Source organism: Centroberyx gerrardi, chromosome 3, assembly GCF_048128805.1.
Source record: "Centroberyx gerrardi isolate f3 chromosome 3, fCenGer3.hap1.cur.20231027, whole genome shotgun sequence".
Lineage (NCBI taxonomy): Eukaryota > Metazoa > Chordata > Actinopteri > Beryciformes > Berycidae > Centroberyx > Centroberyx gerrardi.
In genome coordinates this window covers 7,086,093-7,103,473 of record NC_135999.1, presented here as the reverse complement: position 1 = coordinate 7,103,473, position 17,381 = coordinate 7,086,093, and the positions used below count along the sequence as shown (strand labels likewise).

Here is a 17,381-nt window from a genome sequence, read left to right as displayed (position 1 = left end):
CCTCTGTACCTCTACCTTTGCACTTTCTCTCCCCTCATGTCTACTAAACCACTGACTGTCTCTGTTTTGTCTCTATGCTCTTGGAGTAATTGGTGATCCAAGTTAAGGTCAACATCAGATGCATGTCAGAACCAGGGAACAAAGACATGGAGTCAGCCTGCAATACATTTCCTTGTTATTGACAACCTGCATCATAAATATGCAGGCCAGAGTCATCTGTACAAGCTCAGCACGGGCCCTTTGAACCATAATCCCTCAACCCTTCACTCAGAAACACAGCAGAAGGCCTCGCTAAGTGGGGCGCTGTCAGCAACCACACAATGCTAGGATTCACTTCAAAAACAATAAGAATAGGAAACCAGGGAGATGCACATGTGCGGAGAAGCTGAGTCTTTCATAAAGCAAAAAAAAACACTGCCCAAGTTGAAAGACATAAAAGCTGAATATGTCCCAGCATATGGTTGCCAGATTTGTAGCAGATTTCCGATCATACAAATACAACCTTTCCTGGTTTTTGAGTGAGGGAGGATAAATGGGAGGGGGATAACGATGTGAGGGAGTCTGTTTCATTTCAGACTGCTAGTGGCGGGCAGTGTGTGTGTGGCGTGTGTGTTCTCGTGTGTGTGTGAGCTGACGGACAGCTCCATTGGCAGTGATACATGCGACTTTGAATCCGATGCACATTTGTTACTGGGAGTGCGGAGGAAAGATCATTTCTGTCAGACATTAGGCTGTGTAAGCAGTGCTGCTTATATGAAATGTTCAGTATTTGTTGATGTTAGCCGCAGTAATGATTTATGAGGTAGAGTGAAGGGAAAAAGACGGATGAAAAAAAAAAGGCCTTAGCAAGTGATCACAGCTTTAGCCCCGACTTCAGTCTACTTTGTGTTCTGAATTGCCTGCCAAAAGAGACAGATAATAAAACAACAAGAGCTCTCAAATTGCATTTACACAGGCATAAAATATTTGACTTCTTTACATTTTTGAGGCAAAGTTCATGGTTGCCTACACAGGGAGAAACCGCATGGAATCTCATTTTTTTTCCCTGTGTGGAAAGCCATGAAAAGATCAGACTAAGCATCAGCTTTCTGTCCTTGTGTGAAATGGAGCAACAAGATGTACAGTATCCCTCCTTACAGAGATAAATACATCATACACAGCACCATGATACATGTGTACAGCCACATACTGTATGTACATACACACAGGCATAAACATGCACACATGCACACACAGACCCACACACACCTCTCATATCGGTAAGCCTCTCTCAATTCAAAATTCAAGTAATTACATGAGATAACATTGAGTTTTTAAAGGAATTTAGGCACTTTATTTTCCAGCATTTATTACTCTATAACGTGTGTGAGAAAGGTGTGTTTTACAGCCAGGTTCTGCAGCCTGAGCAGAAAACAACACCTATTACAACGCCAAGTGGGATAAAAACCTAATAGCACCCAATAACCAGAGCATCAACGAAAATAACTTTTAACAGTTCCAGGTAACACACCTCGCTGTCTTAGCTTAGCTGCGGTGGATGTGGATTGGGGCGGCAGTTACCGTAATCCGTGTGTGTGTTTGCCTTTCCACGCTCGCTGGTTTAACTTAATATCTCATTATGAGACTGGGTTCTGAGGTCAGCTGAGCCGGCGGTGAGAAATATGAAGGCCTTGTATGGAATAGGCAAGGAGAAAAAGCTGTAACACAGACGGGACACACACAAACTCGCACACACACACACAAACACAAATTGGTCTATTTTATATGATGTTCTATGGCCAGGGACTCGTAAATAGAGATTGTTTTCTGTCATTTGGGAGTGCAATTATAATCTAATACTGCGTTACGGGCCACATCTTTATCCTGTTAAACTTTATTAATTTGGCTTAAGCTTTCATCCAAGGTTTATAGGCCTTCGAAAAGGCCTGCATCCCGGAGGTAGAGCTTGTCGAACGAGGCTCACCCACCGTTAGCTATGTAAACAGCTGTAAACCACACACACACACACACACACACACACCGCAGGGGAGGAACAGTGAATCCATAGGAACTACGAAAAAAGATGAAGGTGCATGTTCAACCACAGCTGAACTTCAAAACAGTGCTGTACAAGGGTCATATAAAATGTTGTGTATTTGGTGAAAGGCAAGGATCTAGTACTAAAAATATTCAGAGGTGAGAGCGGACAAATGTTGCATAAAAGGTAGGTATACAATTTTTATTATTAATAATAATAATAATAATAATAATAATAATAATAATAATGAAAAACAAAGCTGTATCATTTCTGTCATTTTTAAAGTCATTGTAACAAATACATAATCCTGAAAACAGGAAAATATTTAATACTACAATGAGTATTAACAATGAAAATAAAAATGTATACCTACTTTTGAAACACCTGGTATATATTTGGGGAAAATTTTGGGATTTTTTTTTGGTTTTTGTTTGTATTTTCAAGTTTAGCCATATAACATTGTAGATCATGGAGTATTTCATGGTCTTCAACACAAACCTTTTAGATCTCAGTCCATGAGTTGATTCGATTCAGAGCAAACAATTTAGTTTCCTATTGGTTGTAGATAGCAAGTATACAGTGTATGTCATCAAGCCATCAGATGCGTGTGTGTGTGTGTGTGCGCGCGCGTGTGTGTGTGTTTGTGTGTGTGTGTGTGGTCAGGAGGAATGTCAGTGGCCTTGGATGGGTTACTGTATCCTCCCTCTTCAAAGGTGCCTCACTGTAAATAGATGATACTTTAAGTGTGTGTCCTTGATAACGGCCTGCCTCTGCCTTCAATTCTCCACGGTTGTATTTACACAGGAACGGAAATGAGACACAGAATTGATATCGCCGTTGCCTTTTCAACATGGAATCGATTTCTTTCAACATGTTTTCAGGTCTCATGTAAGTATAGCAGTAGTAGGACACCAGCAAACTGTCAAAACAAGATTTCTTATGCAAGATATACTGTAGGATCATTGTATTCCTTGGTGCAAAGGCAGATTTCTTCCTATTATCCTGGTTTAGCATGGAAAAACTGTCGCCCAGGGTTAAAAATCAGATTCTCTGTTCCTCTGTAAGCCTGTCACATTCATCCAGGCTGCTCATTCCCTCTCATCATCACCTTCCTAACACACACACACACACACACACAGTAACTGGACATGTTTTGACAGGTGGTCATCATTGGCTTATATAATGGCACCCTCAAGGAGTTCCTCTGGGTCGGAAGAAGAGACGGAAAGAGAATGTGTGTGTGTGTGTGTGTGTGTGTGTGCACAGATGTGTTTGTGTGGTGTATATAACAGAGAACGAGAGACTGAGAGAGACAGAAAGGAAGAGAGAGAGAATCAGAGTGTTTAAGAGTGACAGAGAACCAGAGCGAGGACATTGAGAGAGAGAGAGGGAGAGAGAGAGAGAGAGAGAGAGAGAGAGAGAGTTGAACAGTTATTTCAGTCACAATGCGTCCAGTTGTCACTGAGCACCATAACCAAAAGCCTTTTCATTCCCTTCTCTCTATTTCATAAACCTCCGTATGCCTTACAACACATCTGGTGGGCAGATGTCTATCTCTACATCCCTTGTTCTCTCTCTCTCTCTCTCTCTCTCTCTCTCTCTCTCTCTCTCTCTCTCTCTCTCCCTCTCTCTCTTTCCTTTTTTCTTTGGGCAGGCATGGTGTTAATCCCTCTCTCCTCCACCTGGCCCGGACCACCCACACTCAGAGCGGTGCAGCGGCGGCCCACCAGCAGAGAACAAGACCAGAGGAGGCCTGTGTGTGTGTGTGTGTGTGTGTGTGTGTGTGTGTGTGTGTGTGTGTGTGTGTCTTTGTGTGTATGCGTCTAAGTGTATTCCAGGACATAGTACTCCATCACATGGACAACATGAGCACTGTAGTTAAATTTAGACAGAAGCCATGATAAAACGTTGATGGATGCAGATGAATGTTCAATTCTAAATGATTTTGTATACACAATATAATTAATTCTGTTTACGTGTTTCAGATTGCACATAAACATGATAATCAGAATCTTGCCAGTTTATAATTGCAATAAATATCGCATCACTCTCAGGTTGTAAATTGTTTTTAACATCTAGCACGCACCGTATCCCAACAATCTTCGATTTCTAAACAACATAATAAGCCAAGATGGAATATGGAAAGATAATATGATTGGCACCGGCTTAAAGGATAACACTGCAGGACGGGGTGGTGATTTGTTTTCTGCCTGGGACCCAGATGGAGTAAATTCAGTGACACCATGGGACCCAGGTTCATTAAAATACACCAGTGGTCTTATGTATGTGGAAACTTTTGATCCAGATCACTTTTAAGAAATCCTGACATCAGCAATCCAGCATGAAACTTGGAGGTTGCACAAGTTTGATATTCGGCCTTTGTCTCCATCTAGTGGGAAACCTGAAGCATTGGAATGATACAATCTTTACACAACAGGCCTAACGCTTTTATTGTAAAACAATAATTGCACTTTGAAATACAATTCAACCAAATATAATAATGAAATCCAGCTCTGGGGGTGCTGCTCTGTAGCTGACCCTGACCTTTGACCCCTGTGGAGGGGAATTTCCTTACAGGGAAACTCAATAAACATTATTCTACTGCTAATGCTGTGCCAACACTTTTTAATATGAGTCAGTGGCAGTCAGTCATATTAAACAGGCACTCCTTAGGAGCAGAAATAGTTTGTACATTGGTATATATGCAAAGATAGGAGAGGTTGTGCTTTATTGCTACACTACACTTACAAATGAATTCTGCTCAAATACAGTATAGCAGCAGCAACATGATGTACAGCAAAACAGCATTTTTAATAAGAAAGCCTAACTGCTCAATGTAAATGTCTGACCAAAAACATTAATAAAAAAAAAAAAGAAAGCCTAACTGCATGTAAATCCAATGCAATCATCAAGTCCAAAGTGAGGGAGTTACAAACAGGAAGCCATTTATTTGGGATTAGCAGTGAAATGTGAGTGTGTGGGGAGAAAGTGGAAAAGTGAGGCGGTGTTTCCTATTATTGCAGGATGGGGGTTGACAAACAGGGTCCAGTCCCCCCCCCCACCGCCCCATCCCCCCCACCCCTGCCCCGCCACGCCGGGCACAGAGGAGCGGAATTTGGATGGTGGCAGTGCTGATGATGAGAAATACGAGAGAGGAAGGCACAGTACACTGTTGTTCCATGCAGTGTCATCGTGACCCAGGGGCACACACACACACACACACACACACACACACACACACACTGACAATCACACATATAGACACAGGCATCCACACATACACACTGAGAAACACACATGAAGTTTTGGCACTCATACATAGTCAAACACACACACACACACACACACACACACGCACACACACAAGCTATTGTCACTGCTCATCTCTTTTGGAAATATTTTTAGTGGTGTTGCCAAAAGTGGAAGTGGATGCGAGCGGACTGTTTGAAAAGCCGCTGTGTGCTCGTAAAAGCCCGCACGTATTCCAGCGCAGGTGATGACACGGAGGGGTCAAAGGTCAGCCTGAGGCCTCGGGGTCAAACAAGCTGGGAGGCATGCGACATGCTCGCAACGCCGTTAATTAGAGACTGGGCTCTCAACTCTGTCGTCACCTCTCTCTCTCTCTCCCATATTTCCTGTCTTTCTCCTCTGATCACTCTTACTGTAAATGAAGCAGAATTTAGTAAAAAAAAAAAAAAGATATTTAAAGGAATAGTTCACCCCAGAATGAAAATTCAGTCATTATCTACTCATCCCTGTCGGTCGGGAACTTGTAGCTCCATCTCAGCCTTCTCCCAAACTACTGAAGTTAACAGAGACATCTTTTTACAGCTCCAAAAAAGCATGAAATGTCCATCCAAGTTCTCCAAACAGCTTGTGCAGCATAATCCAAGTGTTTTGTAGCCAAACGACTGCACTCTGCGTCCAAAAGTCCAATATGTAGCTCATTATCTCCTACGTCTCTACAGTCCTCGGCCAAAATTTGATGGGCATTTTATGTTCTTGGAGCTGTAAGAAGATGTTTCTGTTAACTTCAATGGTTTTTGTCAGAAGGCTGAGATGGAGCTGTGTGTTTAGTGGGTTTACGGACTTCAATAGAGTTTCGACTGACATGGGGACTGACTATGCTATGACTGAATTTTCATTTTGAGGATGAACTACTCCTTCAAGTTGCCTTTGGATGCAGCGCGAACGTCTTGGCATGAGAGCAGCTCTTGGCACGACAGCCTGGTAGACAGATTATGTGTGCAGAAGGGCTGTGTAGTAAAACGTTACCCCGGGTCCAGGCTTTCAGTGACAAGTCGGCTCTCTGCTCTCTATTAAACTCCTGATCGAGGTGCTTGACAAAAAAGCGTGACGCCGTGCTGCTTTCCTGGCTGCTGTTCAGCTGCTGATGTGGAATGTACACTATGTGTGCAATCAAGGAAACTATTGATTGAGCCCATTATGCTCTGATTAGCCCACCAGCCGCTCGCTCCCTCCCAGCTGGGTTAGTCTATTGTGAGACAGGAGACAATAAAACAGCCCCATCTCTTCCCTCCCTCCCTCCCTCCCTCCCTCCCTCCCTTCCTCGCCTCCTGCCTTCCTCTCCTGTCTCCTTCTCTATCTCCTTCTCTACTTGTTCTTCCATGTTCCTTCCCCTCCCCGCTAATCGGAAATGGCGGGGTCTTTGGTTTCTCTTTTTTGCGTGTGTGTGTGTGTGTGTGTGTGTGTGTGTGTGTGTGTATATATATATAGTGTATGTGAGAGAGTGATGAGCGTTGGTACTCTCACACCTGCGGCCGTGGCAGATATATCCTGTTTGGAAAGGGAGCGGAGGCCTCACCAACACCCTAACCCCCTCCACATACCCCCCTAACCCCCCCCCCCCCCCCCCCCCCCCCTCTGCCAAACCAGGAAGTGTGCACAGGAAACAGCTGTCCCCCGCGTCCGCCCGCTCGCCCCTGGCCAGGTGCATCCTGGGAACTGAGCGATGTGTGACCGTCGACGTGCGGCTGACGCTCTCCGAGGGGGGCGCCGTTACAGTAATCGGGGATCACCGCGCGTACGCTATCAAAGATTAAAAATAAGCCCCGCGCCGGCCGCTAGACTGTATCACAGCACTTGATCCACTTGACTCACAAATGATCTTTGTCACTGCAATCTAAGTAGGATGGAGATTATTGTCCGGATCTCCTCATATTAAATCTCAACAGCTGCATGTGTGTGCAGTTTGTGCTCCAGTAGTCCTAATTCTTTTTTTTTATTATTATTTCCTGTGAATTTTAGGTTAAGAGAGAGTGTTGTTCTTCAAATTTTTAGTGTGACACTGATCTGATATTTTAATTTCTCTCTAAACAATTAAAAAAATCTGATTTGGTCCCGTTTATGGTGTTCTAACAACACTGCAACAGTGCAATCATGTCCTCCCACTGCATTTCCAGAAATATTTCCCCCACCATTTGAGGACTGACACCTGTAGTCTGAACAGGCACCTGCAGAGCGCCGATGAACTGGATCAGGTCCACGCCACATACTGTAGGTGGTCCAGCGCGAAACCCATCCCTCGTGCTTCATCCTAAATCCTAATCATAAATCAGAGCTCTTCTTCTTCTTCTTCTCGTTGTCTCTGTCTGAAGCTGGATGGCCGGCCTCCAGGACAATCAGGAAAAATAAACAAGAGCCAGCATCTGTCGCAGTGGAGAAGGGGAGAGAGAGAGAGAGAGAGAGAGAGAGAGAGAGAGAGAGAGAGAGAGCGCGAGAGAGAGCGGCGGTCCCGGCTGGCGCTCGCAGCTTTGTTTGTCACTTTCTCCATGAAATGCTCCGCGAATATTGCCTCAAACAATTAGGTTCCAGTGATCCCTATCGCCCCGCACACAATAGTGTTTACATGATGTGGAGGAAGCGTGGCCATGGAGCCCACTTTAGGAGTGTGTGTGTGTGTGTGTGTGTGTGTTTTTGCTGCATGTTCGTATGACTTCCATGACTCTGTGCTCATACAATCCCCTTTAAATGTGAAAAAAATATTAGGATGCCATATAAAATAACGCTTTGAGAAATGAGAAAGTGTTTTGGTTCGGTGGTCTATGGCAGTAGAAAACAGTTTTTGAACATTTTTAGCCTGGCACCCATATAAGTAATGTAGTCTCTCACTATTGGACGCAGGCTGTTACTATTATATTCATATTGGTTCATCACCCATCATTTAAAAGAGCTGCTGTTCTATGGTATTTCCCATATATCTCAGTTTATCTCAATGGTTAAAAAAAGCAGACATTTTCTGCAGGCCTTTCTCCCCTCTTCAGCCTCACATGCTCACTGACCAGGGAGATCAATCTTGATTCTGGGTACGCGGACACACACACACACACACACACACACACACATACAGAGAGAGAGAGAGAGAGAGAGAGAGAGAGAAAGAGGGAGAGAGACAGAACCTTTATCCCCACTCCACTCTCCTCGTTATTTTAGCAAATGACCTCACCTCGGCTTTCACACAAACACAAACACACACACACACACACTTCAATCATCCACAAACGCTGCCCTATCGGCGCTTCATTTATTGAGCGGGGTGTTTTGAGGCGGCCCGGAGGAGGGTGTGACAGCGCCGCTCTGAGATTAAAACAATCCTCTCTTGATTTCTTCCTCACTCAAGGGAGAAGCGGAAGCAGTCTGTTATCGTTTGTTTCTATTATTATTCCTCATTTACAGTTTGGGTGTTCACACGGGGCCCGAGAATGAAAAAGTCAACTGTTTGTCTGGTTTCTTTTCTGCCCAGAGACGACAGAGACGGACTGTCTGTGAAAGGGCTTTGATGAGGGGGAAGCCCAGGCTGTACACTGATTTGTAATCTGCTGAGCTGCTGCCTCGCAGTGTTTCATCCAGTCTGCCTCACACTGCAGGGGCTGTGGCAGCATACCATGACCAATAGCTTTATGTTAAAAACGGTCAGAAATACTTTGGCATTTGAAACTGCCAATGTCTCAAATACAATTTAGGGGCCAATTTTAATCTTTCTGTCACCCAATTTTGTTTCACCCCTGACTGAAAAACACACATTGGAGGCGTTAAAATGAATGAATGAATCAAATGAATAGAAGCTAAAGCTGTGTTTGAAGGTTTTTTCATTCATCAAAAGTTCGATTTTGAACATTCCAACAAGCCCAATCCAAAACAAACAAAACATGTACTGATAATACAACAAAGTGGCAATAGCACAATGTTAAAATGACACTTCAAATGAGCACGAAAAGCACAGAAAAAGCGAATCCCAGAGGAATCCTCGCTGTCCCTTGTGTAGCTTTTTATAAGTTACAGGCAAATTCATGCAGCATCCCCAGCCACTACAACGTCATTCTAGCGCAGAGAGTGTGATCAAGTGGAACCGCAGGTGCTGGACGCAAAACAGTGTGACAAGCCAATAGATGACACACTCTCACTCTGATAGAGCGAAGGTTTCCTCTGTTATTTCAGCAGATTCAAACCATAGCGTTTGCTGTTTTTGATGATGATGATGATGATGATGAGTACGATGACAACAACAACAACAGTGATGATGATGATGCCGATGACAGATTTGTTGAACAATTGCTCAGCAGATTGCCTTCTTTCCCAGGACCTGGAAGGTCACGTCACTGTAAAGCCTTTATAATGTTTGTCTTTCAGACTGTCTAAGAGGGAAGTGACTGTGAGAATGTAAAAGAGGTGCTGACCCTGAGGTTGAAAGAGACGGAGAGAGAGAGTAGGAAGGAGAGAGAGAATGGAAACGTGAGAGTGCAGAGGAGAGTGGGAGAGAGGCAGTGAGGGAGAGTGAGGTGAGAGATAGATTTAGGAAGGAAGTTAGGGAGCTCTTGGAGAGGAAAGTTGCCATGATGACGGCCTGCGTGTTGGTCATCAGAGGCACAGGTGCGCTCTGATGTAATGACAGAAAACCCACAGACCCGAGTCACGAGTGTGCAGAAAAAACCCAGTGGTGTTTGTATAATGCCGTTACAAACACACATTGTGGGGATACTTATGATCAGGATATGACATGGGGAAAACACCGAAAAACTTTAATAACAGACATTTATTATGATAAACTTTAGGCCTATTAAAGACCTTAGGTAATTCCCCCAAGTGCTTTTATTATATATGGCATTGTCCGTGTGTGTGTGTGTGTGTGTGTGTGTGTGTGTGTGTGTGTGTGTGTGCGTGGGTGAGCATGTGTGTATGCAAACATCTTTGTCTGTTATTATATTGTGATATAAGTGCAGTTGCAGCGAGCTTCTTGGTAACGATCCAAGTCCCTTCAAAGTCTGGGACTGACCACTCTAGTGTGATGGGATGTGTGTGTGTGTGTGTGTGTGTGTGTGTGTGTGTGTGTGTGTGTGTGTGTGTGTGTGCGTGCACGCATGCAGGCGTGAATCTGCTCGTACGTGTGTGTGAGAGATGTGTCATGAATGTGTATGTGTGCGTGTGTGCGTATGTGTGTGTGTGTGTGTGTGTGTGTGTGTGTCTGTGTGTGTGTGTGTTGGTATTGGATGGGTGGAGGGGGGGTGGGGGGTGGGGGGGGTTCCTTATCTACGGGCCACAGGCAGCTTTTGAGGCTCTTATCAGCAGCCACCATATTGTATGAGCACATCCTCTTGTCCAGCAGGGAGCGGAAAACTCTCCTTGCAACATGGTTCCCTCTCTCTCTCTCTCTCTCTCCCTCTCTCTCTCTCTCTCTCTCTCTCTCTCCCTCTCACCTCACATTCGCCAGTACCACGGCTCTGCGACTGGCAACCAACTGGAGCATTGTGTCTCCTTGGCGAGGAGAGCAAGAGAAGGAGGGATAGACAGGACGCAGCGAAAGAGAGAGAGAGAGAGAGAGAGAGAGAGAGACAGAGAGAGAGAGAGAGAGAGAGAGAGAGAGAGAGAGGTGAGCATGACATAAGGACAGGAGGATGGCAGAGATTCGTACCGTCCACCTCCACGTTATGAGCGTGTCTTCGTTTTAAGGAGCAAACTTCACAACAAAAGTACATTTCGACCGTCATTCTCTCTCGCTTTTATAGTTCATTATTCTGAGAATTTCCGGGACTGCTTCCTTGTTCTTTTGGTGAGAGTGATTCACGTGAGTATAAGGAGTGTTTGAGTCAGTGTCAGACAGTTTGGCTCCAATTCTGACCTGAGAGAGTGACAGACGCTGACGGGCTCCACTCCTCTGCCAGCCTGCAGTGGAGTGTGAGGAGGAGAAGGAGGAGGAGGAGGTTAAAACACTGAGGAGGAGGAGGAGGAGGAGGAAGAGGAGAGGAGAGGAGACAACACGTGCGTTCACAGTGGACTTGGTGGATTTTACCTGACAGACCGACGGGCCACACTGGGTGCCACAATGTATTTGTGAGTATTTGTATTTTTTCAATACAAATAGCCTACAGTGTGTCAGTGGTATGCAGCCGTCCTATCATTTATTTTAAATGATAATAAAAAAATAAAAAAATAAAAACATTTGGCATATATGCCGTGTTAATTTTGTTAATGTTTTGTCTAGAACTATTACAAATTGATAATAAGGAATTGATGCCTGATTTACTGATAAATAGACATATGTGGAAATTAATAAGAAATAATGCCAGTTTACAACTAAATGAACATTTATGAATTCGACTTAACAACTTATTATGCCAAAACCTGAATTATATTTTTGGTGACAATCTACATTTTATGGTAAATATATAGCATGTTGTGCATTTTACAGAAATGATAATATAATGCAAGTACATATGAATTTAACACAGAGAAAAGAAAATATAAATCTGAAAATTACAATCTAATGCTATGAAAAAAATAGAATTCTGTTAATGAAATATTGGCAGCATATAAAGTTTATGACGATTCTCCCAAAATAATTGTTAGTTTTTGTTAATATTTCAATAGGTGATTAAATAATACAAACATTCTTAATTTGTTCATTTACAGTATTACTTTTTAAATCCATAAAGATTATGGTAGAATGTTCTATTTAATGTATCAAATGATACAGGCTTGACCTACTATTCTAATTTTAAGGATTAAATGCTATAATGTTTTTACATTCAAAATACAAATTATACTGGGATTTATTATAATGAATTACCTAAATTAGTGCAGCAGATGAGGCTCAATTCCAGCTAAAATCTCCATGTGGTGCTTGATATTTTACACTTGTAGCATAACCTTTCAAATATGAATCTATGCGACCCGTGAGTTTAGTCTGTACATCATCGTGAAAGACGGAACTTTCCTAAATAAATAAATAAATAAAAATGTCAAAAAGGGAAGAATTACTGTTGCAAAACTTGATGATGCATCAGAGTCTCATGTGTCTTGCAGAGTTGAGTAAAAATGAATGTCTCCCTTCTTTAATTAGTAAAGCAACAAGTAAATCTACCAGACGGCCAAGAACAGCATTTTTACATTTCATCATAGCTGGGATAAGAGAGAAAATATGTAATTTTCCATGAATTGAATTCAAATTTTGAACTGAAGACCTTAGGAAATCTCCCTCAACAATTTCTCATCACATTTCAGTGAGTCAACACGAGCTTGCGTGGCGCTTGTGTGGTGCAAATTTTGACCTTCAGATACATTTTCATATCTTATTGCCTTATCCTTCACCATTCTCCACTAAAGACATATCCTGTGGGCTTTTTGTCTTCTTCTTTTGTTCCACAGACTCTTTGATATCAATCCAATCTTTACCGGTCCGGGACATTTTGAATGCTTAAAAGGATTTTGACTCACATCCTCTAAATACACACAGACAGATAGACAGACAGACTCATCGAGAGTGGCCACCGGAGACCCATTGACAAACCAGCAGCCTCTATGGCTCAGGATGTACTGTAAGAAAAAGGCAGACATCCAACCCAAACCAGATCACAAGAACCCACAGACCATGCCACAGAATTAGCCTTCCGTTTCTACAAGGACTGCATCGCACGGACGCGAGCGCTTTCACTGGCACCTTCTGTCATGTTCTAGTGAGGGAATGAATGCGAGCTCACATTCACTCACAGTCCAGATCCAGTTGAAAACACCCGGCAGACCCCAGCATGACGGCTAATAAGGGCGGACCAGACTGAGCCAGAGGGCAGCTGTAGCCCCAGCCAAGGCACACAGACTCTGGACTCATGGAAAAAGCTCAAGAACCCTCACACAGCGGACCCTGGCACTGATAAGAAGGACTGATGGATGCTGGGTTGGCCACAGGAAAATCCACATGCAGTCTTAAGTGAGGTAGAGCAGCAAAATATTGCGTAATCTGCAGGACTCTGGAAGTAAGGAAGAGGAAGTAGAGGATTATCAGGCGCTCTTATGGCAGAGGCACACACACTCGGCTAGAAGATCTGCAGAGGTCTTAGGACGAGCTGCAGGTGGTACACATGGACACGTCACTCGCTCTCACACACATGTAAACACACCTGCACACACACACTTTCTGCGCAGAATACCCACGCTCACATTACACGCACCGGGGAAGAGCAGCAGGCAGGCAAGAGAGGCTTGGCGCCGAGAGAGTCTCCCCCAAGAGACCTCAGCACCATGATGGAGAAGCTGAACCCCACCGGCCCGCCTGCCTCGCCCCCCGACCTACCTCGCCCCCCCTCCTCCTCCTCTTCCTCTTCCTCTTCTTCTTCCTCCCCTTCCTCTGCCTCCATGGAGCGACGCAGTCCCCTCCAGAGCCAGCCTTCAGCCTCTCCGGACGCCATCATCAGCATGAGCCCGCGTCCCGCTAACAAGACGGGGCACAAGGGAGACACGGACGTCCCTACTGCCAGCTCGCTTCAGCCCCCCATCACCACGACGACGGCACTGACCAATCGCCGCGCGGAGGCGGCCACTGCACCTGAGCCTGTCGTCATGGAGATGGAGGAGGAGAGGCGAGGAGGGCCAACCGGCGTCACCGCCACCACCACCACCACCACCACCACCACCAATGGGTCCCCAACGCTCTCCTCTCCGCCTCCTCTCCTCCCGGCACCGGCCGTGGACTCCAAGATCTCCCCTCTCCCCCCTCCAACATCCACTGCTTCTTTCCCTTCATCCTCATCCTCATACTCTGCTTCCGCCGCTCCTCTTCCTCCCCACATTCCGGTCATCAGCCTCGGTCACAGCAAGCCCCCTCTCCCCCTCCCCAACACCCCTTTGACCGCCCTGCACCCAATTCCTAACCACCTGCACGGGCCCCACGGGGACCTCCGCCTCACCCAGCTCACCTGTCTGTCAGCGGCTGGAGGTCCTGGAGGTCCTGGAGGTCCTGGAGGCCATTCAGCTCCCTCCCCAGGGCCACTGCTGCCTCACCAGTACCTGCCTCCACACCCCTTCTTCACCAGGTGAGAACTGGTTTATTTGGATCCCCCATTAGTCTCACATTACTCACTTATAGTAATATCCAATAAGGGGGGATTTAAGAGGATGGCTGTTATTAGTCATTATTAACGTGTCATGTCATCGCACATCTGCTCAAACTTAGTCAACGATATATGCAGGTTGCGTTTGAACCATTTAGAAAAACGTCATAATTTGTAATGGGATTCCGTGAAAATTGTAGGTGATGCTAACTTAATATATCAAATAAAAGGCAGAAATATCCCACGAACCCACTGCCTCTTCACCAGGTGAGAGGATGTGGAGCACTATGCTGTGAAAACATGGCTTCCTGATATGGTTAGATGTCACTAGTAATGGTGATGCCACTCCGGCGTTAGCGTTGCCAAGTTTCTGTTTCGTGTGAAACTTTAACTGCTGGTTCTTCATGACTTCCCATTGTGATTTATAGTGGTTATGCTGCACGGTTATGGGATTGAATTGTGAAATCGACAGCAGGATATGTGCTGTTATGAAGGGGATCTCGCATTTCTCACGCAATATGTTAGATATACCGTACACCTGGTTGCTGAACATGAGTTGCATCACCCAATGTTCTACACATCTACTATTAATTGCAACCAAATTTAGTATGGTTGTGAGCATATAGGCGACAGTATAAATTCAGTTGAAAAAAGGCTAACAGAACATTAAAGCTCTTTTGGGCATGTGGAGTTGGCAACTCTTGGCTTCCCCTCTCTCATGAACAGAGGCCATTATCAAAGCCTCCCTACTGTTCATCTATTCTGTTCTCCAAGAGGGATTTTCAGACCCAGGTATGGAGCCACGGTGCTGCCGAGGAGCAGCAAGCACGTAAGAAGTAGGACTTTTTGCGATGGCTGCGTCTACAGCTTCCCCATCTGTCATGGAGATCTGGGGAGAAGATTTCCTCCCCTCCTCTCTCAGCTCTGTTTGTAGCAGGAAACATTGATCTATTTCATCCCCCAGAAGTAGAATCAGCTAGTAACAGGCTTAATGAGACTGGGCTCAAACCCTGCATGCACACTCAATCAACGCCACCGGCATAATCACGCCACAGTTAATGGCTTCCACCATTTTCCTGCTAGCGCCCTCCATTCTCTGAGATTGCTCTGAGTCATTTCGGAGGTGATTGTGCAAGCTGTAATAGTCTAACACGTTATTAAATTGGTTTTATATTTAGCTGTATCTTATTTACTCTGATGATTTGTGTGTGCGGTTACAAAAGTGTTTCTAATACATTTTCATACATTTCTCTCTGTCTTTCTCTTTGTCTCTGCAGTTCTTACCTGGGTCCCTCAGGTAGCTATGGGGTCTTCACCAACAGCCGGATCAAGAGAAGACCCTCCTCACACTTTGAGATGGAGCTCAACGATTGTGAGTTTCTGTGTGTCCAAATTAGATGCATCTGAATGAGGGAACTGATACTGATATCAAGACAGGCACGATTAGGTGTATGTTTGCGTGTTTGGAAGTGTGTGAAAATGCTGCAAGAGAGAGGTTTATAATTTACTATGTATGTTCTGCACACTTATGCAGTGTATGTGTGTGTGGCAGGCCCTCCTCAGAAGCTCGCCCGGCGTGTGTTCACCAACAGCCGCGAGCGCTGGCGCCAGCAGAATGTGAACGGGGCTTTCTCCGAGCTGAGGAAGCTCATCCCCACGCACCCTCCCGACAAGAAGCTCAGCAAGAACGAGATCCTCCGCCTGGCCATGAAGTACATCAACTTCCTGGTCACTCTCCTCAACGACCAGGCCCAGGACAAGACCAGGACCTCGGCCGACGACGAGGCCGAGGAGGAGAGCGCCGGGCGCGGGTCGGACGGCAACGAACTGAACCCGCTTTTCCAGTGTGACACCCCTCCTCCGTCCCACCGCGCCCCGCCGGCTTCGGCCCGTCCCGCCTCGGCGACGGCCCTCAGAGACAGAGACTCGACCGATTCGGTCATCGCCCTGGCCAATTCCCCGGCAACGTCTAGTTGCTATGGCGACACGGACAGCGAGGAGAGCTTCGGGGCTAAGACCTCATTGGTGACCCGTGGCATTCTGGGAAAGGTCAAGGGTCAGATAAGGATGGTGGCAGCCACAAATGATGAGCGATGACACCAAAAGACATCATACAAAGCGGCGTGCAACCATCGGGAGTTTAAATGTCAAACTGACAGACAGGAAAGGATCGTGAGATACGGCAGCATTTGAGACAACAGAGTCTCTCTCTTCTGCAACGCAACACTGCAAGATCAGTAATGTGAATAAGTAAGAGATGGACTTTTAGTGGTGTGACATTTTGTAGTTTGAACTGTCTCTGTCCTTTTCCAGTGATGTGCAAACTTGAGTGTGAGGCTCTGTGTTTCAGGAAAATATAGAATTGTATTCTAGGGGCGAGAATCATCACAGAACATTTAAATAGAAACATGTTTTATATCAAAATGAGGACATCGTGTTCATTTGTTAGACATTACACCTCTATCTGCAACAATGTGAATAAGCACCATCAATGAATTATGCAGAACTGGTTCTTGGAAATCTAAGTGGCCGCTGTCTCAGGCTGGATTTACATACGCACAAAATATCTTATTTTGAATGCATCTTCTTCCCTTTTCTCTTTTCTGTCTAAACAGGGAAAGAAACACAAACTCTTGATTTCTTTCTCTCTTCTTTAGACAGCCATAAAAATATTAGATCTCTCACACAAAGACTTTAAACCCTGATATTCTGTTCCTGTGTAAATGCAGCCTTAGAAGTTTACATGTAAATAATGAGTAGAACGACAGTGATGGTGCCTCAGAGTGCCATAACACTCTATTGTGCCTGCAACATCAGAAACATCAATGGCAGACACGCATTCATTAAACTAGCTTGCAGTTTTTGATGTTCCTGTTGTTCCTATTGTCAGACGAGCGGGGGTGAAGGTCCCGCCCTGGCTTCGGCGGACATTGTGACACACTTGTACCAGACAGAAATAAAGTGTGTTTTAGTTTGCTGTTCCTTATTTGACATCCTCTTATTGCACTCCAAAGACCGCCTTT

General features: G+C 45.1%; 2 protein-coding genes across 3 annotated transcripts in view; both read left to right on the top strand.

Annotated features, from left to right (window-relative positions):
• The window catches only part of LOC139922973 (forkhead box protein D2-like), a 245,148-nt gene that overhangs the window by 11,714 nt on the left and 216,053 nt on the right, over positions 1-17,381 (top strand). The gene's annotated exons all lie outside the window — the stretch shown is intronic.
• On the top strand, positions 10,757-17,344 carry lyl1 (LYL1 basic helix-loop-helix family member). Of its 2 annotated transcripts, none has more exons than XM_078282543.1 (4): positions 10,757-11,365; positions 12,680-14,340; positions 15,636-15,730; positions 15,911-17,344. In XM_078282543.1, exons 2-4 carry the CDS (start codon positions 13,550-13,552, stop codon positions 16,453-16,455), a joined length of 1,431 nt encoding a protein of 476 aa, XP_078138669.1. In that variant the 5' UTR covers positions 10,757-11,365; positions 12,680-13,549; the 3' UTR covers positions 16,456-17,344. The 2 variants fall into 2 exon arrangements, with proteins under 2 accessions (XP_078138669.1, XP_078138668.1); XM_078282542.1 differs by having other exon boundaries at positions 15,893-17,344.